At 54.8% G+C, this 27299-nt stretch overlaps 1 protein-coding gene across 1 annotated transcript; it reads right to left on the reverse strand.

The window, feature by feature from the left end:
- Positions 1 to 18840: 18840 nt before the first annotated feature.
- Positions 18841 to 26879, reverse strand: LOC120394424. The gene is made up of 6 exons (XM_039518655.1): positions 26801 to 26879; positions 25716 to 25760; positions 22266 to 22304; positions 21430 to 21720; positions 19683 to 19727; positions 18841 to 19030 (listed from the first exon to the last, which is right to left on the reverse strand). Exons 1-6 carry the CDS (start codon positions 26862 to 26864, stop codon positions 18849 to 18851), a joined length of 666 nt encoding a protein of 221 aa, XP_039374589.1. The 5' UTR covers positions 26865 to 26879; the 3' UTR covers positions 18841 to 18848.
- Between the last annotated feature and the right edge of the window lie 420 nt (positions 26880 to 27299).

Raw genomic sequence — 27299 nt, forward strand, 5'->3', positions numbered from 1 at the left:
GAGGGCTGGGCGGTGCGGGGGGCGTTACATATCGCAGCTCCCATCCCGCATGGCTGCTGACTCAGACACGGAGCTGAGACCCCTGCCCTGCTGTCCCATTCTCAATGGGCTTTTCCCCAGAACTCCTCCTACCCCTTCCATTCAATCCCGGGGAAACGCCGGGACATCAGAGCTTTGCTGTGTTTGCAGCAGCTTTGGGACACCCCAGTCTGATCCCGGTGAGCGGTGAACGCCAACGGGGAGGTGGCAGAGCAAACGTCCAGCTCCTGCTGCCTTGTGTTTATAACCAGGGGTCCCTGCGGCAAGCCAGAAGTCACTCTGTGTTCCCTCGCCACCAGGCGGAGCTCCAGCACATAAGGGGCCATGATTTTGCCAAGCCACTAGTGACTCTGGGTGCCTGGCTGGAGAAGGATTTTTCAGACAGTGCCGAGCACCTGCCTCTGGACTCAGGGCTTCGACGGGGTCTCCTGGTAACCCCCAAATCTCGCTTCGCTTTAGGGAATCTCAGGCTGCTGCACAATTGATTGCAATTCTCACACCATGGGCTCTCTGCCCTCTCTAGTGGCCCCGGGGCAGCTGGGGGCGCTTGGGGGGTGGGGCCTTGGCGCGCCGCAGTGCTCTGAGGGGGTGGGGCTTCGGGGGGCATGACACTGAGCTACCTAGCATGCACTGCATGCCGGCCCTTACACACACTGCACTGGGGCAGAGGGGGTGCCCCACTGAAGGAGCAGGCACAATCAGGCCCCGTAAGCTGCCCCCCCCCGGTTTCCAAGCACTCAGCATGCGCAGGCAGGCCCAGATCCCCAAGGGACCGTGAGTGCGAGCGCTGGTTAGTGCCTCAGTGGGGATGGAGTGCTTGAGAAACTGGTCCCAGCTGTAGGATCCGGGCCTTGCTAAACATCCAGGCCTCAATGGGCCTGCACCTGCCCCTGTCCAGTGCATGGGAGCAGAACCAGAGCCAGTGAGAGCAGGGGCTGCCGAGAACAGCAGGGACCCGGCCTGGAGCAGAGCGATGACGGTGTTGCCCTTGGCCCTTCATTGCTTTGGCCGATCTAAAGCACCCAGACCCAAACCCTGGGATGGTCACAGATCTCCAAATTTGCCCGAACCACCCCATTACCTTCAGGCTTGGTGTCATGCTCGGCATCAGCTGTGGAATCTGTAGGGTGAGAACGAGAGTTGTTATGAGGTGCCTGGACAGGTAACCTGGGGCAGGGGTTCAGATCCATGTGCTGTGCTTCATTGTGTTTGAGCAAACAGCCTAGAAATCGGTTTGTGGTGTGTAAGTCCAGATGGGGCCGTTAACTTGTCTGATCTGACCTCCCATGTGTCACAGGCCGGAGAATTCTCCCCACTTCCCTCTATCGAACTCCGTCTCTTGAGTTTGGCTAAAGCATCTTCCACAAAGGCCTCCAGCCTGGATCCGACATTGTTCCCGCACTGGGAAAAAATCGTGCCTTGTTTCTAATTGGAACTTGTCTGGTTTCAGCTTTCAGCCATCAGTTCTTGCTTGGCCTTTCATCGCTAGATCAAAGAGCCATAAACGCCGACTCATTGGATTCTCTGGGACTCACCCACAGAAAAAAAGAATAGAGGGTTCACTGCTCAGCACCCCCAAGCCACAGTGGTTCCGGCCCTGGGGGCTGGCTGCCGATCAGCTGTTTGGTGGGCGGGAGATGCTCAGGGGAGGCAGAGAGGAGGGAGTGACAGGCAAGCGGGGGAGCCTCAGGGAAGAGGTGGAACAGGGGCAGGATGAGGCAGAGTGAGGGTGGGACCTCGGGGTTTGGGCGGAGCAGGGGCGGGGCCTCGAGGCGGAGGGGCAGTGAAGCACCTACCAGGAAAAACACAAGTCAGTGCCTGTGCAAAGAGCCCTGGAGGCCCCGGTATTTTTTCTTTAGTATTTTCTTAATGCCAATTGGCAAGTGCTTCTACTGGCCAAGCCGCATAGTTGTGTCCTTGCAGCGACTAACCAAGGACAGCGTCTAGTCAATAAATCAGCTGCAGGGGGACTATATGGCCACAGAACTGGGGGTCCTTTGTAACCGAGCTGTAGATGATTGATCTGCGCCCCTGACACCGACGGGGCAGTACATTGTGCCACCCGTGTTGACTGGCTGTGGACTCACCTGTCACACGCAGGAACCGGGAGGTGCTCAGAAGCGAATTCGTCTCTTGGTTCCGATGGCCTTTGTGCTGATACAGACAGGCAAAGCTTGAGGAGCTATTTGCCCTCACATCATAACGCAGGTCATAGGCAAATTTGCTTTCCTGTATTGGCTGGACTGCGAGATCCTTCCCGTCTCGACAGAATATAACCCGGGAAGCAGGAGAGAAAGCAGGCACTTTACACTTCACCACTACGGTGTCCCCGGGGCGACTGGCTGCCGTGTCTAGCAGTATCTGTGGGGCTGGGAGGTCCCCTGGAAACATAGGAGCGGCTGTTGAGAACAGATTGTGTATGGAGGAAGGTGGCTTTGTGGGTTAAACAGTGGACTCAGGACACCTGGGTTCAATTCTGGGTGCTGCCACAGAGTCGCTGTGTGACCAGGGACCAGGCACTGCATTGCTCTGTCTTCAGCTCCCAATCTGTGACATGGGGTTAATCCGCCTTCCTTGGTCTGCCCGGTCTACTTAGCCTCCTGGAGGCAGGGCCTGGGTGTCACTGTGTGTGCACAGTGCCTGGTGCAGTGCAGCTCTTGTCTCAGCCAGGTTTCTCAGCTGGTTAATGACAGTTCACTCAGCCCCTGGCTCTGTGTTTTGAGAGATGGCTACACATTGCAGCAGGCCACTCACTCGTTGGTGTTGTGCTCCCGCACACACAAAGGAGTTAGATAACAACATGATTCCTCTGGCTGGAAGGCTGCAGCACAACACGTCTTCATTGCTTAGAATCCAGAACGATAACACACCAAAGCAAATCCAGAGAGAGACAAAGCAGGCTGCTCCCTCAGGTTGGGGGGCCCAACTCCCCCCCCACCTCTCTTGTCTGCAGAACTCACTCTGCTTCCCTGCAGCAAAAGCAGGACCAGGAACACTGGAGAATTTAAAGGGAGAGTCTATACTTTTAACACAGCTTTCTCTACCCCTAGACTGTTAACAGGTCACTCAGGGTTTCCTCTGGTTGCTCCTATTTCTGCAGTGACTGGGGTGTAGGGGATTTTCTTTGTCTTGGAGGTAAATCTCTGCAGTGGGGCCACCTGCTGTGTGTGGGGATCCCCTCCTGGCATGTGTCAGGAGCCTTCACTGGATGCCCACAGACAAACTTCTCCTGGCTGTGAGGAGCTGCCAGTTCACCTCCTGGTCACACTCGTCCTATTGCCCTTTGGAAAGTGGATGGGGAGGGAGGGGGCTGTATGGTGAAGGCCTATGGACCCATCTTCCTCCCAGCTCTCTGGCCATGGAGGTGTTGGGGCCACTCCTGCAGGCCAGACAGGGTCAGGCTCACTGTGTTTCCTGCTCCTGCCTAACCCACTATACAATCGCTGCTGAGAGTGTCTGCTCTCCTCTCTACCTAGTACATCCCCCAGCCCTGCCCACCAGGGGACCTCATGGCTTATTTTCTGCTGGCAGGCAGGGAACGCTCCCCCATGGCACAGAGGGGGTGCTGAGACACAGGGTGGATTAAGGGACTTGCCCAGGGTCACAGAGGGAGTCTGTGTCAGGAACTGAACCCAGATTTGAACACAAGTGAAGCACCCTACCCACTAGGCCACCCTCCCTCACCAGACTCCGCTTGCGCTGCCCTTTTGAGCCCAGCCCTGTGTGTATCCCCTGGAGCCAAGGGATGAGCTCCCACTGGCTGCAGCTGGACCCATCGCAGGCAGCCGGGCTCCTGGGTGACTCAGGCGAGTAGGGCTCGGCTCCAGCCCTTCCCAGCCGGCCAGCATCTCTGCAGCTGCCTCTCTCCTGGGCTCACCACCGGGCTGCGGGTATGACGAGGACGCGCTCACCTGGGGAGCTGCAGATCTTGGCCATGACCAGAGGTAGACCTGTGACAGGAGGGAAGGGACAGGGGTGAGAATGTGACGAGGGCCGTGTGGGGATCCCAGAGTGGGGTGCGTCCCAGTGAGAGCACTGCAGCCATCTCAGGGACACCAGGCAAGAGGGCTTATCAGGGAGGGTAAATCCCCCCTGCAGAAATCCAGGGCCAGGCCCTGCGCTGCGGGGTCCCTGAACAGCACTGGGCTCTGGGAGAGCCCCACTGACCCTGCACGGGTTACCTGTGAAGTCAAGAAGTCGGCATCCAGCCGCATGTTCGTAAGATCACCCAGGGCTCATCAGAAGCAAGAGCAAAGCTCCTGCTGGGTCTAACGGGCCCTGGATCCAGCCTGTCTGTTTGGGGCTGGCTGGAAAATTACCACCGGGCTTAGTTTTCCATGTCTCGGTTTAAAACCACAGGAACTGCCAGAGTGGGTCAGAACCGAGGTCCACTTACCCCAGCATCCTGCCTCTGACAGGGGCAGCACCAGACGCTGCAGAGGAAGGTGCAAGAAACTCGCAGTAGCAGCTGTGGGATAATTTCTGCCACTAAAAGTTCCTTCCACTCCACGATTGGTTACGGGCAGGTTCATGCCTTGGCTAGAGCTGCTAAAAAATGCCAAGTATTTTTGCAGGAAATGTTGAAAAAAATCATTAAAAAATTTCTACCAACAAATTCAATTTTGTATTTAAAAAATCCCCAAATCTTAGGCATTTGAAAACCATTTTGGAGGTAGAAATATTCAGCGTGAGGCGGAAATGTTTGGGTTTGGAAAGCCGAAGGCTGAAAACTCTTACTGCAAAGTAACATTTTGTACCTTTTGGTAATAGATGGTGGGGTTTGGGTCACATCTGGGGCAGTCACATTTTTGGTTAGGGGATTTTCATTTTAAAAAAAAATCAAAAAATTGTGCCTAGAGTGGGTGTGCCTGGTTTGCTCAGAAAGTCGTTTCCCATCACAACTTTGTTTTGACAGAGAAGCGTCCCTCAGCTGGAGCCCGAGGAGTGACTGGGGCCTTTCTACTGCCTTCCCTTTCACAAGTTACGATCTTTGCCTAAAGAAGCAAGCTACCAAGCTTACATCAAGCTAGCAGCGTCTCCAGCCATTCCGGATCCAACACTCACAGAATCAGCAGGCGCTGCCCCTTTTGCCCCCAAAGCCATGGATCACTAGAATGTCTTTTTGCTCCCTTTATATTTTCCAAAGTCCATTGTCTTTGCCTCCAGAGCCAGGAAGACCTCCTGGGGGGGTTCAGATTCCGGTGTGTCCCCCATAGTGTGGAAGCAGGGAAAGCTTCAATAAGGATTTGAAGGGGATTTTAATGCATGTTAGTCAGTTAGCAAGAGTCAGGCCATACTGTGACCCTTATGACGTGAGATTTGTAGAAGCAAGATAATGTAAGACAGAGTGAACTGTGTGAAAGTATTACGACCTTGCAATGTGCAGTCTTGCTTTTTCTAGTAAGATAGCAGAAAAGCTTATGTATAAACAAAATGTAGTTGTTGCTTTTTACTGTCTGTATTATTGCTAGAAATTGTCTGTAACAAAGGTATAAAGGCTTGATGTAATTGTTTACCAGTTGAGAGACCTGTCCGGGACTGGGGCGACCCTGTGTCCTATGGCACTCTCTCCCTCCATTGTAATTACTGGAGAAAATAATAAAGTATTTGATTTTGCTGCACCCAAACAAAAAGCGAGAACTACGTTTTTCTTCGACAATAGGCTCCCCAAGCGGTTTCCTCCAGGGCTGCTTAGCTTGATTGCTTTGTATACCATATATGTAAATGTACCCTCACTCTCTATGGCTTATAAACAGGTAAATCCACATTCCTTTGTCTAAGGCAGGCTTGCCCCCAAAACATATTTTAAGAACAGATTTCCAGCACAGGTGTAATGCTATATACACAATCTGTCATTGCCTGACACAGTGATATTCATGACCGGCCTGTCAGCAGTTTTTCTATCACATCTTACAAGACACAACTTGGCTAAATATTCTGGCAACAGGGTGCCAAGTGTGCCTGCTGCCACAGAGGGGCTTTTAGGGTCACAAGCATAACGGCCGTAATCTCTAGGGCTCAGGGAAGGAGTTGATTGGGTCCAGTGTGCTCCTTTCCGGGGCTCAGTCCTGGCGGCTGCTGATGGGCTGGGCCCAGCTCCAGCAAAGCACCAAAGCAGCCGGTTCACTTTCAGCACAGGCGTAGGGCCATAGGTGTAAACGGGCCCAAGTGCTTTGCTGGATTGGGTCTGAGGGCTCATTACCCTGCAGGATCATTCCCTCTCTGGGTTCAGTGTGTGACATTCCCAGCACAGGGGGTTGTGCAGCACCTGCTGATTTCAGGGTTTGGAGGTTTTTTTGGAAGGGGGGAATTTTTTTTGTCAAGATAAAGTGACCCAGGACAAGGGGGCTATGGACAAACAGGAACACTGGGACAGCCCCTTATCCCACCCACTATTCCAGCCACTCCCGCTCTCGGGCTCCAGCTGAGGGACGTTTCTCCATCAAAACCACACTGCGATGGAAGTCGGTTTTCTGGCCAGACCAAACATTTCCACTCTGGGCACAAAGTTTTGATTATTTTTAACTGAAAACCCCCCAGCCAAAAACATGACTGCCCCAAAGACAGAACCCATGTGTCATGAATAGTTAGTAAAGGGTTAAAGCATAGTACCTGGTGGGCACCTGACCTGAGGACCAATCAGGGAAGAGAATTTGAAACTCCTAGGAGGGAACTTTTCCCTCTGTTTGGGGGGGTCTTTGTCTTTAGCCGTCTGGAGTTACAAGAGTCCAGATGTTTTAATCAAGTCTACAAGTTTCCACCTTTCTGAACTAATTTCTTCTAGTCAAGATAGTGAGTATTAGAAAGATACTTTGTGTCCTCACCTAATAATCCTATGCTTGCAATTCTGTGTGTTTGTTATTGATTATTCTTAATTCTGCTGTTTTGTTGTACTGAGAAAGAGAGAGGATTCTCTCCAGAACTTAGCAAGGTTATACCCTATGAGTGTCCAGCTTGGGCTCATAAAGATTCTGTATTTTCTTGTTTTTCTTTTAATAAATTCTTTCTATAAAGACTTGATTAAATCCCTTCTACTGTGGATAGGGGGAGGGGCGAAGACACTCTCTCGGTGGTGAGACAGGCTTATCTCCGGGCAGAGAAGGGAGGGGGAAGAGAGTTCCTCCTGGGTTTGATTCAAACAGTTTGAATCAGGTATCTCTTTCCAGTGGCTAGGAGAGAGAGAGAGGGGGGGAGGTTTCCCTCCAATGAGTGAATCTGTATTTCCCCAGGGAACGTCTCTGGAAAGAAGGGAGACGGGGAAAACAGGGGTGTCCCGGCCCACGAAATTGACCGGGTGGTGGCAGCCGAAGGGGAGACCTACCCTAGGATTTTGGGGTGGGGGGAAAACATGCTGGTCCTCACTTTGAAACCGGCCAGTTTCAAGTGAGGGTAGACCCAGGACATGGTGGCAGCGGAGTTTCGAACCCATTGTTACAAGGAGTTTTTTTTTTTCTCAGCTGGGCTACGCTGAAGGGAGCTATTCTCTTTTTCTTTCTTGTTGCTTGGACAGGCAGCTTGAGGAAAAGGCAGTTTGTAGCAGTTTCAGGGTTAGAAGATTTTCAGTTTCTTCCAGGGCTTTCTGTTACAAAGGCCCCCTGTGGAGCGGTGTTTTCGTCCATTGTGAGACGAGATACCACCCAAAGACAGAACCCATGTTTTAGCTGGCTGTATTGGTAACTATTTTCTCTTTCTGTTCTCTCTGCTTATGCCACGTAAGTCTCTGCACTTTCTTAACAAACTTTGTCTCCATTTTACCATAAACCATCTCAGCGCTGTGTTCAAGGGACCGAGCGTGTCTCCCCCCACCCCGATAAAGCCCCCCAATCCTGATTAACAGACCCCCCACCCCCGATAATGCCCCACGATCCTGACCCGCAGCCCCTGCCTCATTCATAGGGTTTTAAGGCTAGAAGGGAGTATTAAGACCATCTAGTGCAGGGGTAGTCAATTATTTTGTGCCAATGGCGGAATGTCTTGGTCAAGGTATAGCCAAGATCCAGACTGCAGAGAGAACAATAATAATAATAATAATAATAATAATAGTAAATAAAAAGATTTTGAGGTCTGTTCAAAAGCAGGTGGCTGTCCGGATTTGGCCCACAGTCCACCTATTGACTAACCCTGACCTAGCATGACTTCTTGCACCATAAACACCAGCAAATCTCCTCCGGTGATCCCTGCATCCAACCAGTCTGCACCAGGCAGAGCAATAAACAGATACAGCTGCTCTGGTGGTGGTGCAGAGGGGGCCCTGTGTGTGCTAGGGGTGAACATCAGCGAGGATGCCAGTTTCGTGAATCAAGGGGCGCTGCCATTGTAAATGCAGCTCGTGCCCCATCGCTACCATTCTCCAAGCAGCTGGGCGTCAGGGATGAAGCCAGCAGCAAATGTCCTGCTCCACAACAAACCTGAGAGAGGGGAACCGGCTCCAGCGACGGTTGGAACCGAGAGCCAGACCCCCAGCGGGTGTAAATTGGCCCCGCTCCATTGGAGTTACTCCAGTTTACACTGCCTGAGGAGCTAGCCCAGAAAATCCAGCTGCAAGGCGGCCACAGCAGTGGAAAGGTGACACTGCCCGAGCTGCATTCTAGCCACTCAGACATTCACTGCATTGAAATGTGCTTGTGCAGCCTTCCATCGCAATAGCATTGCATGCAGCCCTGTGTGCATCTCATACAGAGCGTCCCAGCCCGAGAGACGCTCAGCTGGGGCCTTTATCTCACAGGTGCTTTGGCTTTGCTCAGAACACCCCTGCCCTGTAATTGTCCCAGGGATGGAGAAATCCCCAGTCTGGATGGTCCCAGGGTCCCTCTAGCCCAGGATCCTGTCTCTGACAGCGACAGCACCAGATGTGGTAAAGCAAAGGGCAAAGATCCCTGCAGCTCTGGCCTAACCTACCCCCCCAGGAAAATTCCCACCCAGCGCCCAGTGGCTACCACTCAGCACCCCCCCTGCAGCAGACAGGCCTTGTGTCCCTTCCCAAACGCCTGGGTATCGTTTTTAATCGTCGCTGCGCTATCTCTGGACACTCTTGTTCTCCGCAGACATGGGGAGAAATAAGAATCCCATTCTCCTGTTTTTTGAATCCCATTAAACTCAACTCTCTCCTGTGGCAATGAGTTCCACAGGCCAGCTGGTGCGGTGGGGAAGAAAGCATTTGATTTTGTCACAGTTTTAACAACCAGCTCATGCCTTGCCAGAGCAAAGCTCAGACTCGGAGATGCAGTGCGGGGACAACCCCCACATGCAGCCCATGGCTCAGGACCCCAGCTTGGCACTGACATATCCGGACAGCTGGAGGACTCCCCACTCAGCACGTCCCTGACTCGCACGGAGAGGAAAACACCCTGAGAAACACGTCGCCCTAGCTAGTCACTGGGTGGACAGCAACGCACCAGCCAAAAGGTTCAAAGGTGGCCAGCCCATCCTCCCATTATCCTGCAGCCCAACAGCGTGGCCGACACTCACCGAGGATCCACAGGCCACGCGGCAGAAACATGGTGAGAATCCCTGGTCAAAATCCGGTCTGCAAACAGCCCAGCAGCTCCAGCCCCCTAGAGCTTAAATACCAGCGACAGCCACTCTCTGACCTGCCTCCAAATCAGTCACTCTCTGACCTGCCTCCCGCACTTCGGGGGCTGTGTGGGACAGAAACCGCAACGGCTCCTGTGCTCTGCCTCTCCCACAGCTTCTCAGTGCCCCGGCACATCAGACACCAAGGGCCAGATCCTCTGCTGGGAGAATGGCTCCAATGGAGCACGGCGGATTTACACCCGCTGGGGATCTGGTCTGTTGAATTTCACCCAGTTAGGGACCCTGCCGTCAGAGACACTCCTGGGCTGGGGCCCGCTGGCAGATGCCCTCATGTCTGCACATCCCTGTTTTGTTGTGTGCTGCTCAGAAACCTTTGGCCCTGAACTGCTCCCTCTGGGCCTGATGAAAGCCCCTGGGAGGCTGCAGGGCTGGATCGGGCATTCAGCGCTGACGCTTACAAAGTTATGGCTGCAATCAAGGCCCCATGGATCCGACAGCCGACTAGACCAGCCTTGGGGGCAGCTGTGTGGGGAGCTGGTGGGGAAGGGTGTGGGGATGAGCTGGGGAGATCTATCAGCATTGCTCCCATGGCTGTGCAGCCCACAGCAGGATCTGGGCTGGGGGCTGCTGGGCGTCTGTGCCATTCTGAATAAAAGGAGTTTGTTTAACACAACTCCTCTGACATTAAAACTGAAGAAGTCTGCTGCTCTTGGGGGGATTCTGCATAGTCGTTTTATCAATGGAGGGTTTTACTGAAGTCAGTATGAAATGAACAACCCAGCCAGAGCAGCTACACCCTGTGCTCTTTATTTTGATAGTAAATACCATTTATTTGATGCCGTCCCAATATTTGTAGTGTCTAGTGTGCTGCAGGTTGTCATCTGTAGGGTTCAGAATTAACAGTCTAGCAAGATGATCAAGGGCAGTTCCCTCCCCTCACAGCAATGGGCTCAGGCTCTCAGCAGACTCACGCTGCATAGTTGCATCAATCACATTTGGGGTGGCTCCCCTTCTCACAGTGACAGGCTCAGGCTCTCAGCAGACCCAAGCAGCGTCACTGTATCAGTCACACTTGGGGCAGCTCCTCCTTCTCCCAGAGATGGGCGACTCCCCCTCTCTCAGGAACAGGCTCAGGCTCTCAGCAGACCCAGGCAGCGTCAGTTACACTGTGGGTGTGTCAGGTTGGCTAGGTGGGGATAAGTGTTAATGGTACATGTAGGGCAGAGGTGGGCAAACTACGGCCCGTGGGCCACATCCGGCCTGCAGGACCAGCCTGCCTGGCCCTTGAGCTCCTGGCCAGGGAGGCTAGCCCCTCAGCCTCTCTCCCACTGCCCCCCCCCCACAGCCTCAGCTTGCCATGGGGGCGGTTAGGGGCAGGGGGGTCCCAGGAGGGGGCGGTTGGGGACAAGGAGTGGGGGGGGTTGGATGGGTGGAGGGTTCTGAGGGGGACAGTCACAAGGTGGGAAGTGGGACGCGGTGGATGGGGGTGGGGGGCCAGGCTGTTTGGGGAGGCACAGCCTTCCCTACCCGGCCCTCTGTACAGTTTTGGAAGCCCTCAGGCCAAAAAGTTGCCCACCCCTTATGTAGGGTGTTGGTTTGGTGGGTGTCGGTGAGTCTGAGCGAGCGGGTGCGCATGGGGCTTTGTGTGCGTTAGGAGGGTCAGTGTGTCTGTCAGTCAGTGGGTCTGGGCGTGTTGGGTGTGTGGGTCTGTGTGTGCTGTAGTACGTCGGGTTGGTCTGGGCTGTGTCAGGTGCATGTGTGTGGGTCTCAGTGTGTTAGTGGTTCTGTGTGTGTCAGTGGGTGCTGGGCAGGTGGGGCTCATGCACCCCTGAGCCTCTGGTGGCACCTCAGCCGCAAAGCACCTCACGCTGAGTCTCCATCCCCGGGGTGGCTCAGCTGGTGATAGCTATTGGCCATGGTATGTGGTGATGGACCAGCCTCCTGGGGTGCAAGGCTCATGGCAGGAGTTGTGGGGTCCCACTGAGCTCTGGCACCCGGGGATGAGAAGATCCTGAAGGTTCCCTGGGGGTGGCCAGGAGGCCTGTGTGTGGCTGAGCCTGGGGTGCAGGGAGCTGCCACCCCACCTCATGCTCTCTGCCAGGTTGCAGACACCTGGTCTGGCCGAGGCTGTGACACCTCCCCGGCAGGGCTGGCTATTTCCCAGCTGCGGGCAGGCCTGGATCCTGCCCCCTCTGTTCCCACTGGTGGAGCATGGGGGCAGCGGGGCCCAGCTGAGAGCAAGCCCCCACCCCTTGCGCTGGGGGCTGCATACCCAGAGCTCCCTGGGGGCTGGGCCCGTCTGTCACAGCCCATCAGCGCACAGGAGCGAATGGCCAGTGTCTGAACTGTAGCAAGCAGCTCAATCACTCCAGCCGAACACGACGGTTTCTGCTGCAGCTGCGCCTGGGGAGCGAGGTCCTGTGGCCCTGGGGGAGGGGGGGGCTGCTCCCATCGGCTGCTCATGGCAGCCCCGGAATAAAGGAGGCTGCCGGCTGACTGGAAGTACCAGGCCCAGCTCATGGAATGAGAGGGCGGAAGCTGCAGCAAAGTGCAAATGCAGGAAACAAAGCCGCGGCCAGCCCAGCCCCATGTGCAGGGAGCTACTTATAGTCGTGGCTCAGACGCACGTGGGCCCCTGCTCTGCATGAAGCCACAGCCTCGGCCTGTGAGCTCACAGCACCCCTGGCTGTGGCTGCTGCAGGCTGTATCCCCAGGCGGGAGCCCGTCCCCTCAGGCAGCAGCTTGCACGGTAGCAGTGTCCGGTGCAGAAATAGCAGGCTGGGGCCAGATCCCAGCAGCCACACGCTTGCTCTGCTGGTGCTGTAGTCGCTGCTCATTGTCCCCTCCATTCCCACGCGATCTGCTCGCCGAGCCGCAGCCAGGCCGGAAGAGGGGAGCTCTACTCCGAGCAGCAATGGAGCGGGGCGTGAGAACAGGCCAGAGCTGTTCCCAGGTCACCCTTGGCCAAACCTCCACAAGCCGGGCCCAAGGAGAGACCCACACAATGTCGTGCCTTCCCTGGATTCCAATCCCTCCTGCTGCTCTCGATTTGTGCAGCACCATGCACCATGCGGTCAAGGCCTCGACAAATAAGTAATAACAACATGCAGGCAAAACCCTTAGCCAATGTCCTAGCGGATTTAATTTGCACCCTTTGGCCAGGCAGTGTCAGCAGCAACAAAGGGCTGGGTTCCATATCTAGGGGTTCCTCTTAATATCAGAAAACAGAACTGGCTTAAGACCCCACCCGGTAACCTGGGAAAATTAACCCCACCACTGGGCGCTTCAAAGAGGCAAAACTTCCCCACTCACAAGCACCACAATGACTGAAAAGTAAGTAACTGATAGAAAAGTGACAATAAGTAAAACACCCGCCTCACCGTGTCTTGGGCAGTGTCCTTTGCCTCAGTTTCCCACCTCGTGGTGTGAAAGTCCAATGGATGGAGATCCCTCTGGCCCTCTGCCCCACCCCACTCATGGCTGGTTGCTGCTCACTGCCTTTGCTGCCACTTCTGCCACTCTCTGCAACACCATGGTTCAAGGTTCAGCACCGAGGGATTTCACTGGGCAGCAGAGCACCTCCGGGTTATCTTTCCTCCCAGCTCCGTCCCCACACCAGCTCTAAGGCTCACCCTCCAGACCAGCTTATCAGTGAGTTCATCTTGAGTGAGAACTAAATAGAAACAAGGAGTCTAAACTGAATCTGAGCAGCTGTGTTTTCAAGCACCAAAGATGCACGGTGAACCGTATCTGTAACTCTGTAATCGCAGTGCAAAGCACCAGACACGACCGTCTCTTCTCATCGCCTCATGCTTTCCCAGGGCTTTGGCATCACTGCCCACTGCTTAGCGAGTGACGTTCGTAGCCTAGGTGGAGCTACTATAAGGTGGGTGGGTAACTGGTTGGAAAACAGTTCCCAGAGAGTAGTTATCAATGGTTCACAATCAAGTTGGAGGGACATATCGAGCGGGGTCCCACAGGGATCAGTTCTGGGTCCAGTTCTGTTCAATATCTTCATCAATGATTTAGATCATGGCATAGAGAGAACACTTATAAAGTTTACTGGTGATACCAAGCTGGGAGGGCTTGCAAATGCTTTGGAGAATAGGATTAAAATTCAAAATGATCTGGACAGACTGGAGAAACGGTCTGCAGTAAACACGGCCAGCTCCAGGCAACAGACTACCAAGCACGTGCTTGGGGCGGCACCTTGGGAGGGGGCGGCGATTGGGGTTTGTTTTTTTTGTTTTTGGTTTGGCCGGGCAGCACTGGGGGTGGGGGGAACGGGGGACGGGACTTTGGCGGCATGATGTGGCGCAGGGGTGGCGGGACTTGGGCGGGGCAGCGGCGCTGAGGGGGCGGGACGTGGGCAGGGCGGCGCGGCGCTGGGGGGGCGAGGACTTGTGCGATGCGGTGCTGAGGGGGGCGGGGACTTGGGCGGCGCGGTGCAGTGCTGGGGGGGGCAGGCGACGCTCACGGGGGCAGGGCGGCGCTCTTTTTTTTTTGCTTGGAGTGGCAAAAATGTTAGAGCCGGCCCTGGCAGTAAATAGGGTGGTAGAGTCCTGCTCTGGAATTCTATGGACAGGATCTCGCTCTCCTCCGGCTCTATAGGAGTTTACAGTTGTTTCACTTGAGCCCTAGTCATTGCTAAGGAACCTGATTGGTTTCCTGGCCCTTAGGCTCCCCAGTTTCCCATGCTGGATTTGGGCACATCCCTTCCTGCCTTTCCAGGCCTGGTCTCTCTATGCAGCTCTGACAATGCACCTCAAAGACAGCCCCGCTGCTATGCCAGCCCTGGGCTCCCTCCCCCGCAGCTCTATGGGCACCTGAGAATGGGAGTGTGCCAGGTGGGGGCTGGCTAAGCTATCTAAGGGGGGATGCCAACAAGAGGGGGTTGTCCTAAACCGTGTCCCTCTCAGGGACTTTGGTGCCTATTTTGCGATCCAAAGCCAGGAGCTCTCTCCTGAAGCCAGGCAGACTTTTGCCAAATGGATTAGGGCACTTAGCTGATAGGGGGCAGATTCCTGTTCAAACCCCTTCTCTCCATCATGCAGAGAGGGGACTTGAGCCAGGGATCTCCCACATCCTGGGTGGGCAGCACCCTACCCACTAGAGAGATCACTGCCTCTCTTTGGGTGGAACCAAGTAGCCTCTGATCACGCCTCCCGGCTACGGCCCAACATACGAGCTCCGCCTGTAGCAAGAGATTTTTGCTCTGAATGTTCGGAGATACCTTGCAGCACCTTAACAGAGGCTCGCAGAAAAACCTCGGAAAGGGTTTAAATACCACAAAAATTCCAGCTCTCCCAAGTGACATAATTATGACGGTGACAGTATCGGGACACTTTGATTTTCTTAAAACAGTCATTAGTTTTAAGAGTAAGGCTCCAAATAAGTTGAAATGAACGACAGTTTACGTTTAGCAAATCCAAGATGACAGAGATGACGTAGTTTAAATGTAGAGAGTGGCAGCTGCTGAGGAGAGGTTTTGTGGTTCACAGAGATGCCTAAATCCTGCTGTAGATCAGAACATCTGTGTCTCAGCTCCCCAGCTGTACAAGGGGAACCCGCTCCTTCTGCTTCCCACCTTGTGTGGGTCTGTTTAGACAGTGAGCTCTTTGGGGCAGGGCTAGTCCCATTCTGTGTCTTTGCAGCACCTGGCACAATGGGGCCCTTGGTCTCAGCTGGGACAGGGGTTACCTCCCACTCTCTGTCTGTGCAGCACCTGGTACAACGTGGCCTTGATCTCAGGCTCAGCTGGGTCTATCTCCCACTATATGTCTTTGCAGCACCAGTGTGATGGGGCCCTGATCTCAGCTGGGACAGGGACAATCTCCCACTCTTTGTGCAATGCCCGGCATTCTGGGGCCCTGATCTTAGCTGGACAGGGCAGATGTGAGACATCCAAGGGGCCATGTGCCCTTCCAGTGATGGCAAACGCCCCCACACCCATCCACAGATTAGCCCCAGTCATTGTTCTCTAGCCTGTCATCCTGTCACTCACATGACAGGAACTTTACACTGATCAGAAAATAAACATCAAGGAAACTAATAAGAGAAACCGAAATAACTAACCTTTCACTCAGACACTCTGCATTGTTATGAGGTAACGTTTCTATTGTGGAAACACCTAGAGACTGACCGGGTCAGGGCTCCGTTGTGCTGGGTGCTGTAAAAACAGAGCAGATGACAGCTCCTGCCCCACAGAGTTCAGTCTAACAGCTGAATCCCAAGGCTCCACTGGAGACAGAAGAAAACCCAGCTCGGGTACAGAATATCAAAGCAGGAACAGAGACCTTGTTCCTTGGCTCCTCGTCCAGCACCACTGAGCCCTGATTGCCTTTTGTCATTATTATTTATATAACAGGACCCACCAGAGACCCCAGCCAAGGTCAGGGCCCCTTTGCGCTGGGTGCTGCAGACACCAAGGGTTGGTCTGCAGGGGAAAATAGACCAGCAGAACTAGACTAGTCTAACTTACCCACTACAGCTATCACAGGATAACTCCCCGTGGGGACACTCTCATTCCAGTGTACAAGGGACTTTGTCCAGTTTAGCTCATGTCACTTTGAAACCAGTTTAGCTCATGTCACCAAAGCTTTCTCTCTGATTCTCGAATAAGAGTGTCCCCACAGGGAGTTATCCCAGGATGACTGTAGTAGTTTAATTACACCAGTGTGGTTCTGCTGGTCTATTTCCCTGTTCAGACAAACCCTTAGTGAGAAACAGTCCCCGCCTGCAAGAGTTCACACTCTAAGCCCTGATCTACACTACGAGTTTAGGTCGAATTTAGCAGCATTAGATCAATTTAACCCTGCACCCGTCCACACAACTAAGCCATTTTTGTTGACTTAAACGGCTCTTAAAATTGATTTCTGTACTCCTCCCCAATGAGGGGATTAGCGCTGAAATCGACATTGCCGGATCGAATTTGGGGTAGTGTGGACGCAACTCAACGGTATTGGCCTCCAGGAGCTATCCCAGCGTGCTCCATTGTGACCACTCTGGACAGCACTTTGAACTCAGATGCACTAGCCAGGTAGACAGGAAACCCCCCCCGGGAACTTTTGAATTTCATTTCCTGTTTGGCCAGCATGGCGAACTCAGCAGCACTCAGCAGTACAGGTGACCATGCAGTCCCCCCAGAATGTTTCTACGTTCCCCCTATCATCTCCGTCCCTGAGTTTACCACAGATTAGAAGGCGAAAAAATGCACTTGCAATGACATGTTTTCCAAGCTCATGCAGTCCTCCCACACTGATAGGGCACAGCATAACGCATGGAGGCATTCATTGGCAGAGGCCAGGAAAGAATCGCTGTGTTTGCTTAACGGCAAAAGTATCATGCCTCGCTAGCGATGCTGCCCGAGCCAGGTTGCTGTGTCAGCTTTGGGCGGGGGCATGACTGCTTAGGAAGGCCATAGATATAGACATTGCATTAGGTAGCATCTGTAGCTAGAGAAAATATTCCTCTGCATTTGGCAAAGTCTGTCACAAAAAAAGAGATGCCCTGTAGTGTAGCAGTTATCATGTTCACCTAACATGTGAAATGGCCTGGTTCAAAACTGGGTGGAAGCATATCACTGTTCCTTTTTTCTGACTCCCCTCCTGCATTTTTAGTCTTAGAACAGACCACGCTGTGAAATTTTACTTTGAATTATATCAATTATGAATTAAATAATATGGAAGCGCTCGCTAAGTTATAGTCCCGGGTTCCTTACCCTTTTTGCTGCTCCGATAAATTAACATTTTTGTTAGAGGCGGGGGAAAATTTTCATGAAACCTTTTATAGGGACTAAATGCTATCTAGGATTCTGAATAACCTCAACGAAGCCCACAGAGTGCAATCCTTCATTCTGGATTTGTCATTTCACAAGCTGAACTGCTCCTTACTACTGTCCAGGCTTCATGAGCCATGGGAGCAAGGGGTAGGCTGGGGTAGGTGCGACCGCGTGGTGCTGCTGGCTGGGAGAGCAGCCTGAGGCAGAAGCCTCCAGCTCGCATGATATTCCAGGCAGGACTGAATCTCCATGAGACGAAACTTAAAGAAGAGAATGACCTGGAGTCACTTCCTTCCTCTAGGAGGAGGATAGCTATGTCTGTCCAGGCACCCCTGATTGACCTCACCGAGGTCTGCCAGCTGAGCTGGGTTGAGAGGGACGTCGGCTGGCAGGAGCCGGTGGACGGAGCCCCAGACTGCCAGAGGGCTGAGTCACTCAGCCCACTGCCAGCCTGAGGCTCCGCCCACCGGCCCCGCTCAGCCCGCTGATGGTCTGGGGTTCTGATCATCCAGGCAGGCAGCGGGCTGAGCGGGTCTGGCGGACAGGACCCTGGAAAAAAGGTGCAAAATGATTGTCTGCTGTTGCTTTCATGAAAGGAGGGAGGGAAGGGGGCCTGACGACATGTACCCAAAACCACCCACGACAAAGTTTTTGCCCATCAGGCACTGGGAGCTTAACCCAGAATTCCAATGTGCAGTGGAGACTGCGGGAAGTGTGGGATAGCTACCCACGGTGCACCGCTCTGCAAGTTGATACTAGCCGTAGTAGCGAGGCTACTACACTCTTCCAACTTAATGCGCTTAGGGTGGACATACGCAATAGATTGTATAAAATTGACTTCTAAAAAATTGACTTCTATAAAATCGACCTAATTTTGTAGTGTAGACATACCTTAAGGGAGGGATTTTCAAAAGCATGTGAGGGACTTAAGAGCACAAGGCACTGGGCACAGTCACACACTTGTGCTCCTAAATCCCTTAGGGGCTTTGGAAATTCTCCCCTGAGACAAGGCAGAATTATTATCCCCATTTCACAGATGGGAGCTGAGGCCCAGAGAGATGAAGTAACAGGCCCAAGGATTCTGTAGCAGAGCTGGGACATGACCCCCAATCTCCCAGAAGTGTCACCTTGGTGCCTTAACCATGAGCCCAGCCTTAACCCCTAATCATACAGCCTCTCTGCAGGAGGGATTATTTGCACAGAAGGAAGGAGCCAGGCTGGGCTGTCTGGCTGGGACAGCTCATGGCAGGGCTAAGATCTGGCAAAGCTCGGTGTGGCCCTGGCCTGGCTGGTGGTGTGCAGAGGTCTGCAGGCTGCAGGGCAGAGTAGCTGACAACGTCCCTGATGGGGGAAGGGTGGGGGACTGAAGGAGGCTGGAGGAGTTACCTGGGCAAAAACTGTTACTGCAGGGGCCTATTGTGCAGCACTGACCAATGGTGACTCCCCAACACCCCACTCAGAGCTGGTCACTGGTATCTCCCCTGTTCATGACTTTTTAATGGGGTTTCCCCACTCCCAGTCCCTCTCCCCCCAGGATGCAGCTGCTTCCCCCATGCAGCCCCGCAGGCTCGGGCAGGCCCCGTTTCTCCAGCATGAATGTGATGATAGGCGCAGACACCAGGAGGAGCAGGACCAGGACACAGCGGGCGGCCCAGATGGCAGGGGACATGACCGGCCCTGCAACATGGAAAGGGATGCGGTGACATGTGCAAAGCAGCGGGTGGGATTGCAGTGCCATAGGGCAGCTGATACAGGGTGGCTGCGGTGTAACAGGGACCCCGTGTGAGCTCCCGGAGGTCTAGATCTAAGGTGGGATCATGCTGCAGGGGGCACGTTCCCCCGACAGGAGGTCTAAGCGATGGAGACTGTTGGGGAGGGTCCACCCTTTGCCCAGCACAGCCCTGAGGGGGCGGAGGAGCAGGGAACGGCCCCGGTTTGCTCAGGGTGCACTGGGACTCTCTGCAAAGGCCTCACAGGAGCCAGTGACAGACATAGAAGCCCAGGCCCTCTCAACCCTCTCCTGTGTGGCTGGTAGTTCACCGCGGGGGTGACCCGTCCTGGGCACAGGGGCAGCACGAGGCCTTGGCACCAGCTGTGTCCTCAGGAGAGGGTGGACATGGGATGTAAGTGATGCCAGGGGCTGTGCTGCCCCTCTGCCCTGGGGGAATTGCACCCACAGAGCCCAGCCCATCGGGGGTGACTGTGCAGCAGGCTGAGGAGTTACCCACCCTGGGGTGAGTTTGACCCAGACTTTATGCCCTGAGGTCAGAGCTGGGGGCACAGAGCCAGGATCTGATAATCAGGGTGTGACAGAGCAATAGCCCATTACCTGTGCGGGTCGGTTCCTCCGCTCCTCCGCTGCTGCTTGCGCTGCCTGTGGGACAAGGACAAAGAGAATCGCACCGTGTGGGAGAGACGCCTGCAACCTCAGCAGGGACGTGCCTCCCAGGGACAGACAGAGCGGTTCTACCATCCACTGGGGCCAGATCCGCTGAGGGTGTAAATCAGCATCACTCTGCTGGAGTCACTGGGGCCAGATTCCCAGCTGGTGTAAATCAGCATCCCTCCAGTGGAGTCCATAGGGCTCTGCCAGTTTACACCAGCGAAGGAGCTGGTCCCTGGACTCTCTCTCTTGCTCTGAGTATCACACTGAGTTTCCCCACTGCAGACTCAGGGAGGACGTCACTGTCCATTTAACAAACCAACATTTCACTGATCCCCGGCACCTGTCACTGAGGTTGAAGCTCCACGGGGCTGAAAATGCCCCAGGAAGCCCTGAGCCAGGATTTCCCTGCCCCCCGAGTCAGACGCACTTCTCTGTGAAGCACCCTCGGGGACCTGAATGTGCCGGAGACCCCTGCACCCTGCAGACAGCCCGGGGCTGGCCTGGTGGGCAGAGCGGGTTGTGTGATAGGCTGTGTGCACGGGCGACAATCCCCAGCCGCCCCTGTGCCTGGGGCAGCACCAGGCCTAGGCCCTGCTCACGCCCAGTGCTGAGGGGTCAGGAGAGTTAAGTGCTGCCTGGCCCTGGGGCTGACCCCTCTGCACAGGCCGGGTTTCACTGCAGAGAGCTGGGTCTCCCCCGGTGTAAGTGCTGCAGGCAGAGGAGTTACCCCAGGGGTGAGTTTGGCCCAACGTCTCTATGCAGCGAGGGGAGAGCTGGGGGGACAGAGCCGGGCTCAGATCCCCAGGGTCTGGCACAAAAGCGTCTCCGTGAGCTGTGGGGTCTGACTCCTCTCCACTGCTGCTCACCTGGCCTGTGCAATGGGGACAAGGAGCATCTGGGCCTGTCAGAGCCTCCAGTGACACTCAGTGTGTGAGAAACGCGGCTGCGATGGCTGAGCCCAGCCCCCTGCACCAGTCAAATGGGACATGATTGTTCCCCGAATGGAAACCTCCCCGAGGGAGCTCACTCTGGCTCTGTCAGACCTGCCAAGTGTCACGCACATCATGGGCATTTGGCAGCCCTGTCACCCTGCGTAGAAGCTGTGGGTGTGGGCCTGGACTCCTCACTCGGTGTCCTGGACCCCGGGGGTGACTCTCAGCTACAAGCCAGGAGACCCTGCAATCTAGGCCCAGCTCTTCCACTGAGTGTTATTCACTTCTCTGTGCTCTTCACTGCCCCAGGTGCTGCCTCTATGGTACAGGTGAAACTGTCATTCACTCCTTGTACAGATCAATGTGGTGACAGATGGTCACTTGAGGCAGTGCTGGGAATACGGCAAAAGTATTGAATTCAGGAAACCCCAGTCCCATCTAGTTTCTTTCACTGCCTTCAGAGGGAATGTGCCAGATTTATGTGCTTGGCTGTGCTGCCCTTAACATTACCCACAGTCTGCTCCCAGAGTCAGAAAGAGAACCCAGGAGTCCTGGGAACCAATGTCCCCATCCCGTCTCACTAACAATTGAGTGACACACATACAAAGCAGGTGCAATGTCTCCATCTAGGGACTGGTGCACATGGAGGATAACAACCTACTTCTGCCCATCACCCTGCCACTCAGCTATGTGTCTCTGGATTCTCTCCCAGCCATTGTATGAACGATTGTACTCGCTCTGCTGTTCATCACTCTTACCAGTGATGCTGAACTTCTTGGCAGGGCTGAGCTGGGATCTGCTCGCCCAGTTGTCTCTGTTCTTGGTCTTATACCCGCAGGAGTAATTCCCGGAGCTGCCCCTGGATACTGTATGGTTCCAGCTGTAGATGACCTTCTCTGAGCCTTTCTGTGATGAAATCTCTTCCCCGTCCTTGCAGAAGACGACGCGGGTGGCCAGGACCCGGGAGAACACGGAGCACTGGAGCAGCACAGAGTCCCCTGGCTGGGCTGACATCTGGTTCAGGTAGAGGGTAGGGGCACGGTGAGGGCCTGGGAAGGGGAGTGGGTCAGATCTGTCAGTGGGGCTGTTGGTGGTGCCCGTTTTGGGGGGAGCCAGGGAGCAGTTTGCCAAAGGAAGCTGGTTACTGTGGAAGCAGCTCACAGCTGCTCAGAGTATGTCTACACTGCAATCAAATCCCCATGACTGACCCATGCCAGCTGACTCAGGATGGCGGGGCTTGGGCTATGGGGTTGTTTGCACAGCACAAGCCAGCTGTGGGCGTCTAACTGCAGTGTAGATGCACTCTGCCTGCTGCAGGGTCTGCTCAATGTGTCTGGAGCAGGCTCTTATTTCAGCACAGCTGGGTACCGGGGGGATAATAATAGATCTGAGACTGTCAGCTCTTCGGGAGCTGGGACGAGAGCATCACATGGGGGATGCAGCACCTGGCGCCATGGGGCCCTGATCCCTGAGAGGGCATCTGGGGCCACAGTAATCATAATAATAATAATCTTCTGTTGCTGGAAGCCTTTTCTATAAATACAAACCCTTCTGGCATGAGTGTATGTGGGGACAGACAGACAGACGGACTCACCGGGAGCTGAGCAGATCTCCTGGCTGCTGGGACTCAGCGCTGCGAACAGAAAGGTGATGTGTGGTTAATGGTGGAGATTAAATCTCTCCCTCATCTGAGATCCCTCTTGAGGGACAAAAGCTGCCTTTAATAGACAGGGAAATGAATTCCTGATTTGTGTGTCGGTGAAGAAGCAAACCCGGCAGGACATTAGCTCTGGGGCATGGCAGGTTCCTCACACACACACAGACCTTGGCTGAGCTGGGAACTGCCTTTTCCTTCAGCTCTCTAGAGCAGGGGCTCTCTCTGAGGCCCCCCTCACATGCTATAAAAACTTCATGGCCCACCTGTGCCACAATAACTAGTTTTCTGCATATAAAAGCCAGGGCCGGCGTCAGGGGGTAAGAAGCAGGGTGATTGCCTGGAGCCCCTACAAAGCTACATTGCTCAAGCTTTGGTTTCATCGCTGGGTGGCGGGGTTCAGGGCCCTGGGCATCAGCCCCATAGAGTGAGGCTTCAACTTTCTCCCTGGGCCACAGCGCGTCTAATGCTGGCCCTGCTTGGTGGCCCCCCTGAAACCTGCTCACCGCCCCCCAAAGGACCCTGGATCCCTGGCTGGGACCTGCTGACCTAGAAGGCCAGATCCTCAGCTGTTGTAAACCAACATTGACTCCAGTGGCGCTACACTGATTTACACCAAGTGGGGATTTGGCCCAGTAACTCTCACACTCAGTGTTTACACTGGTTCCAATATGTTGTGTATTTGGTTGTCATGGTTTTTGTTCCTATGGCAACTGAGTTAGATTATTAGGGGATAGCTCGGCCAGCTTCGGCCGGTTGAGTGAGCTGTGTCTGTAAATAAAATGGTAGCTTTGTTAGCTGTCTGCTCTCTGGCCTCAAGTGATTTCTTCCTAAACCGGCTGCCCCCAAGGATATAACACCATTTCTCGCCCACTAAAGAGGATTTGCTGACAGTCTGGGCCAGAGCTGCTCTCGGTTCTGTTTCCTCCCAACCTGCTACAAATTAGCACAGGGGTCCCGGATACTCACTGGGAAGCAAGAGTCATAATGTTGTGTATTTGGTTGTCATGGTAATAGAATCTTGTGTTGCTATGGCAACTGAGTTAGATTATTAGGGGATAGCCCAGACAGTTTTGGCTGGTTTTTGGTTAGTTCAGTGTGTGGCAATAAATGGCTGCTCCCAGGTTTACAGCTCTCTGCATCTCCAGTGATTTCTTCCTAAAACTGTTGCCCCAAAGGATACAACACACAGAGCAACGATCATCAGGGCTGTGGGGGAACCGTAAGGGATGGAAACGGCTCAGCATCTACTTTTGCTCCTTATGGGGTCAGGAGGTGACAATCCACAGTCGCTCCTGCTCCCACCAGCCCCCTCTGCCCTGTCTGAGTTCAGCAGAAGGGAAGCTCCAGTCTCTCTCTCTGCTCCGATCTGCCTCTGTCTGCTCCCCAGGGTTGGATGCTCCAGCCAGCCATGGGCGGCGCGTATTGTAAGCTGGGAGAGGCTGTGCCTCCCCAAACAGCCGGGCGTGGCCCCGCCCATCCTCCACCCGGAAGTCCTGCTCCTGTTTGCCCTTCCCCCTTGGCCCCAGGCAGGCTGGATGCGTCGCATGCTGGGACTGGAGCTGGGGCTGGGGTCGCTGCAGTTGGGACTTGGGGTGGCTGGGGCTGCTCAGCGCTGGAGGGCTCCCAGGTGCCGGGGCCATGACACCCAGCACTCAGTGGGGCGGGGGCTGCTGACGCTGCCCACCCTGTGCTGAGGGAGGGCTGTGGACAATGGGGCTAGGGGCACCACTCGCCATCTGCCTGGCACTTGGCAGCTGGGAGGGCCATGTGCTGCCTGCCCGGCTTGCTGGGGTGGGGGTGGCTGATGGCCACAGGGAGGGGGAGCTCTGGACTCAGGTGGGGAAGGGGGTCGGGAAAGGTGGGGCCTCAGGCAGAGGGGGCGGGCCAGTCAGAGGCTAGCCTCCCCAAGCTGGTGGGTCACCCATCGCCCTTGCTCCCAGGCCCCCATGGATCTGCAGGGCTCAGGCAGCAGAGATGCTGCAGCCTCTGTCTGTCCTCCTCTGTCTCCTCCTTGGGTCTCATAGTCATCACCACACCCTTTCCTGCCCTTGCTACAGCGTCTCTATTTAGGGCTGGAAGATTGAGAACCAAAGGGGCCTGGTTTGCTTGCTTGAGTCTAAAATGTCACTGAGGAAACGCCTCCCATCCCATCCTACTGCCTGGGGACTGAGACAGCCCCCTGGCTAAAGGCACAGCTGGGCCAGGGTGAAAGGTCACTGGGTGACTGCGGGGCCTGAGATGTTGGATGAGCCCGAACCTTTTGCCTCCACCCTGGTCTCCAGTCCCTGGTGAGAAGGACCTAGCTCCCCCAGGGGGTAATTCACCCTCTGGAATTAAGTGAGAAATAAATAGAGCGTGGGCCCTGTGTAGGACCCTCTCTACAGGGTGAATTTCAGCCTCAGAGAACACCGACCGTGGGACTGAATCTGCCTTCCCCACCTGCTTAGTCATCACTGCCCCATCCTCCACACCAGCTCCAGCCACTTCTGCTCATCCTGCCCTGACTGCCCCTGCTCCCCATTCTGGGTTCCTGAGGCGTCTGCTGTCCCTGCTGGGAGGCGGGTACCAGGGCACGGCCGGACGGGGAAGAACACAAGGCAGTTGAGAAAGAGCATCCAGAGGTGACCTCTGAGCAGGTGGGAGCCAGAATCAGTGTGACTAAGCAAGTGGTGGAACTTGGGCAAAAGGCCAAACAAATGTGGGAAAGAAAGGAAGTCTTGCGAATAGACGTTAACACCCGAGTGTGAAGCCAAGCAGCTGAGGGCCTCAAGGGAAATCTGTCAGCAGCACAAGGCAGAGCAGTTTTTCAGAGCAACTTTGCAGGGTATAATTGATGCAGAAGTGGATTGTCCTGGGATGGTGGCTGGGCACATTTCACCCCTGGGATGGTGTCAGCTCCGCAGAGCAGCTGGACAGGGAGGCACATTCACATGACGGGAGGCCTGTGATGGAGGCTGTTGCAGCAGCTCCTCCCTTTGCCCAGCACAGCCCTGAGGGGTTGGAGGAGCAGGGAACAGCCCAGGTTTGCTCAGGCTGCACCAGGACTTGGTGCAAACACCTCACACGAGCCAGTGACAGACACAGCAGCCCAGACCCTATCGCCCCTCTCCAGTGTGGCCGGCAGTTCACCACGGGGGTGACACCACCCTGGGCACAGAGGCATCACGAGGCCTTGGCACCAGCTGTGTCCTCAGGAGAGGGTGGACGTAGACTGTGCTGCCCCTCTGCCCTGGGGGAATTGCACTGGCAGAGCCCAGTTCATCAGGGGTGACTGCGCTGCAGGCTGAGGAGTTACTCACCCCAAAGTGAATTTGGCCCAGACTTTAGAGCTGGGGGCACAGAGCCGGGCTCCGATAATCAGGGTGTGACAGAGCAATAGCCCCTTACCTGTGTGTGTCGATTCCTCCCCTCCTTTGCTTCTGCTCGCGCTGCCTGTGGGACAAGGGGAAAGAGAATCGCACTGTGTGGGAGAGACGCCAGCAGCCTCCGCAGGGACGCGCCTCCCAGCGACAGACAGAGCGGTTTTACCAGCCACTGTGGCCAGATCCCCAGCAGGAGTAAATCAGCATCACTCTGCTAAGAGTCAGTGGACCAGATCCCCACCATTGGAGTCATAAGAACGGCCATACTGGGTCAGTCCATTTAGTCCAGTATCCTTCTTCCCACAGTGGCCAATGCCAGGTGCTTCAGAGGGAATGAACAAACCAGGGCAATTCATTCAGTGATCCGTCCCCAGTTGTTCATTCCCAGCTTCTGGCAAAAAGAGGCTAGGGAAACCCTCCCTGCCCATTCTGGCTAATAGCAATTGAAGGCCGTATCCTCCATTAACTTATCTTGTTCTTTTTTGAACCCTGTTAGTGTCTTGACTTTCATAAGATCCTCTGGCAAGGAGTTCCACAGGTTGACTGTGCGTTGGGTGAAGAAATATTTCCTGTTGTTTGTTTTAAACTTGCTGCCTTTTCATTTCATTTGGTGACCCCTAGTTCTTGTGTTATTAGTCCATTGGGCTCTGCCAGTTTACACCAGCCAAGGAGCTCATCCCTGGACTCTCTCTCTTGCTCTTAGTGTCACATTGAGTTTCCCCACTGCAGACACAGCGAGGACGTCACTGTCCATTTAACAAATCACCATTTCATTGATCCCTGGGACCTGTCTCTCTTGTCAAAGCTCCGCGAGGGTGAAAATGCCCCAGGAAGCTCTGAGCCAGGATTTCCCTGTCCCCCAATCAGATGTGCTTGTCTGTGGAGCACCCTCGGGGACCTGAACGTGCTGGAGACCCCTGCACCCTTCAGACAGCCCGGGGCTCGCGTGGTGGGCAGAGCGGGTTGTGTGATAGGCTGTGTGCATGGGCGACGTTCCCCAGCCACCCCTGTGCCTGGGGTAGCACCAGGCCTAGGCCCTACTCACTCCCAGTGCTGAGGGGTTAGCTGTGGGGTCTGACTCCTCTCCACTGCTGCTCACCTGGCCCTTACCAGTGATGTTGAGGTGCTGGGCAGGGCTGAGCTGGGATCTGGTCACCCGGCTGTTGCTGTCCATGATCTCATATGCGCAGGAGTAATTCCCGGAGCTACCCCTGGATACTGCATGGTCCCAGCTGTAGGTGACATTCTCCTCCGAACCCGTCTGGGACCAAACCTCCTCCCCATCTTTACAGAAGATGATGTGGGTGGCTGGGACCTGGGAGATCACGGAGCAGTGGAGCCACACGGAGACCCCCAGCCGGGCTGACATCTGGCTCAGGTAGAGGGTGGGGGCAGGCAGAGCACCTGGGAAGGGGAATGGGTCAGAGCTGTTAATGTGGTGCCTATTTCAGGTGGATCCAGGGAGCAGTTTGCCAAAGAAAGTTGGTTGCTGTGGAAAGAGATTGTAGCTGCTAAGGGTACATCTACAATGCAATTAAAAACCCATGGCTGGTCCGTGCCAGCTGACACTTCGGGGACAGGGATCAGAGCTTCACATAGGGGTGTGCAG

Source organism: Mauremys reevesii, unplaced genomic scaffold (genome assembly GCF_016161935.1).
Source record: "Mauremys reevesii isolate NIE-2019 unplaced genomic scaffold, ASM1616193v1 Contig58, whole genome shotgun sequence".
Lineage (NCBI taxonomy): Eukaryota > Metazoa > Chordata > Testudines > Geoemydidae > Mauremys > Mauremys reevesii.

What these genes read in the sequence shown, in the direction of transcription:
- LOC120394424 (XM_039518655.1), bottom strand. Translation starts at nt 26,864, where the DNA reads ATGGACAGCAACAGCCGGGTGACCAGATCCCAGCTCAGCCCTGCCCAG. An exon ending in GGAGATCTGCTCAGCTCCCG is followed by an intron (nt 21,721 to 22,265) that starts GTGAGTCCGTCT and finishes TCCCCTTCCCAG; the next exon opens with GCCCTCACCGTGCCCCTACC. An exon ending in GGAGGAACCGACCCGCACAG is followed by an intron (nt 19,031 to 19,682) that starts GTAATGGGCTAT and finishes TCCATGTTGCAG; the next exon opens with GGCCGGTCATGTCCCCTGCC.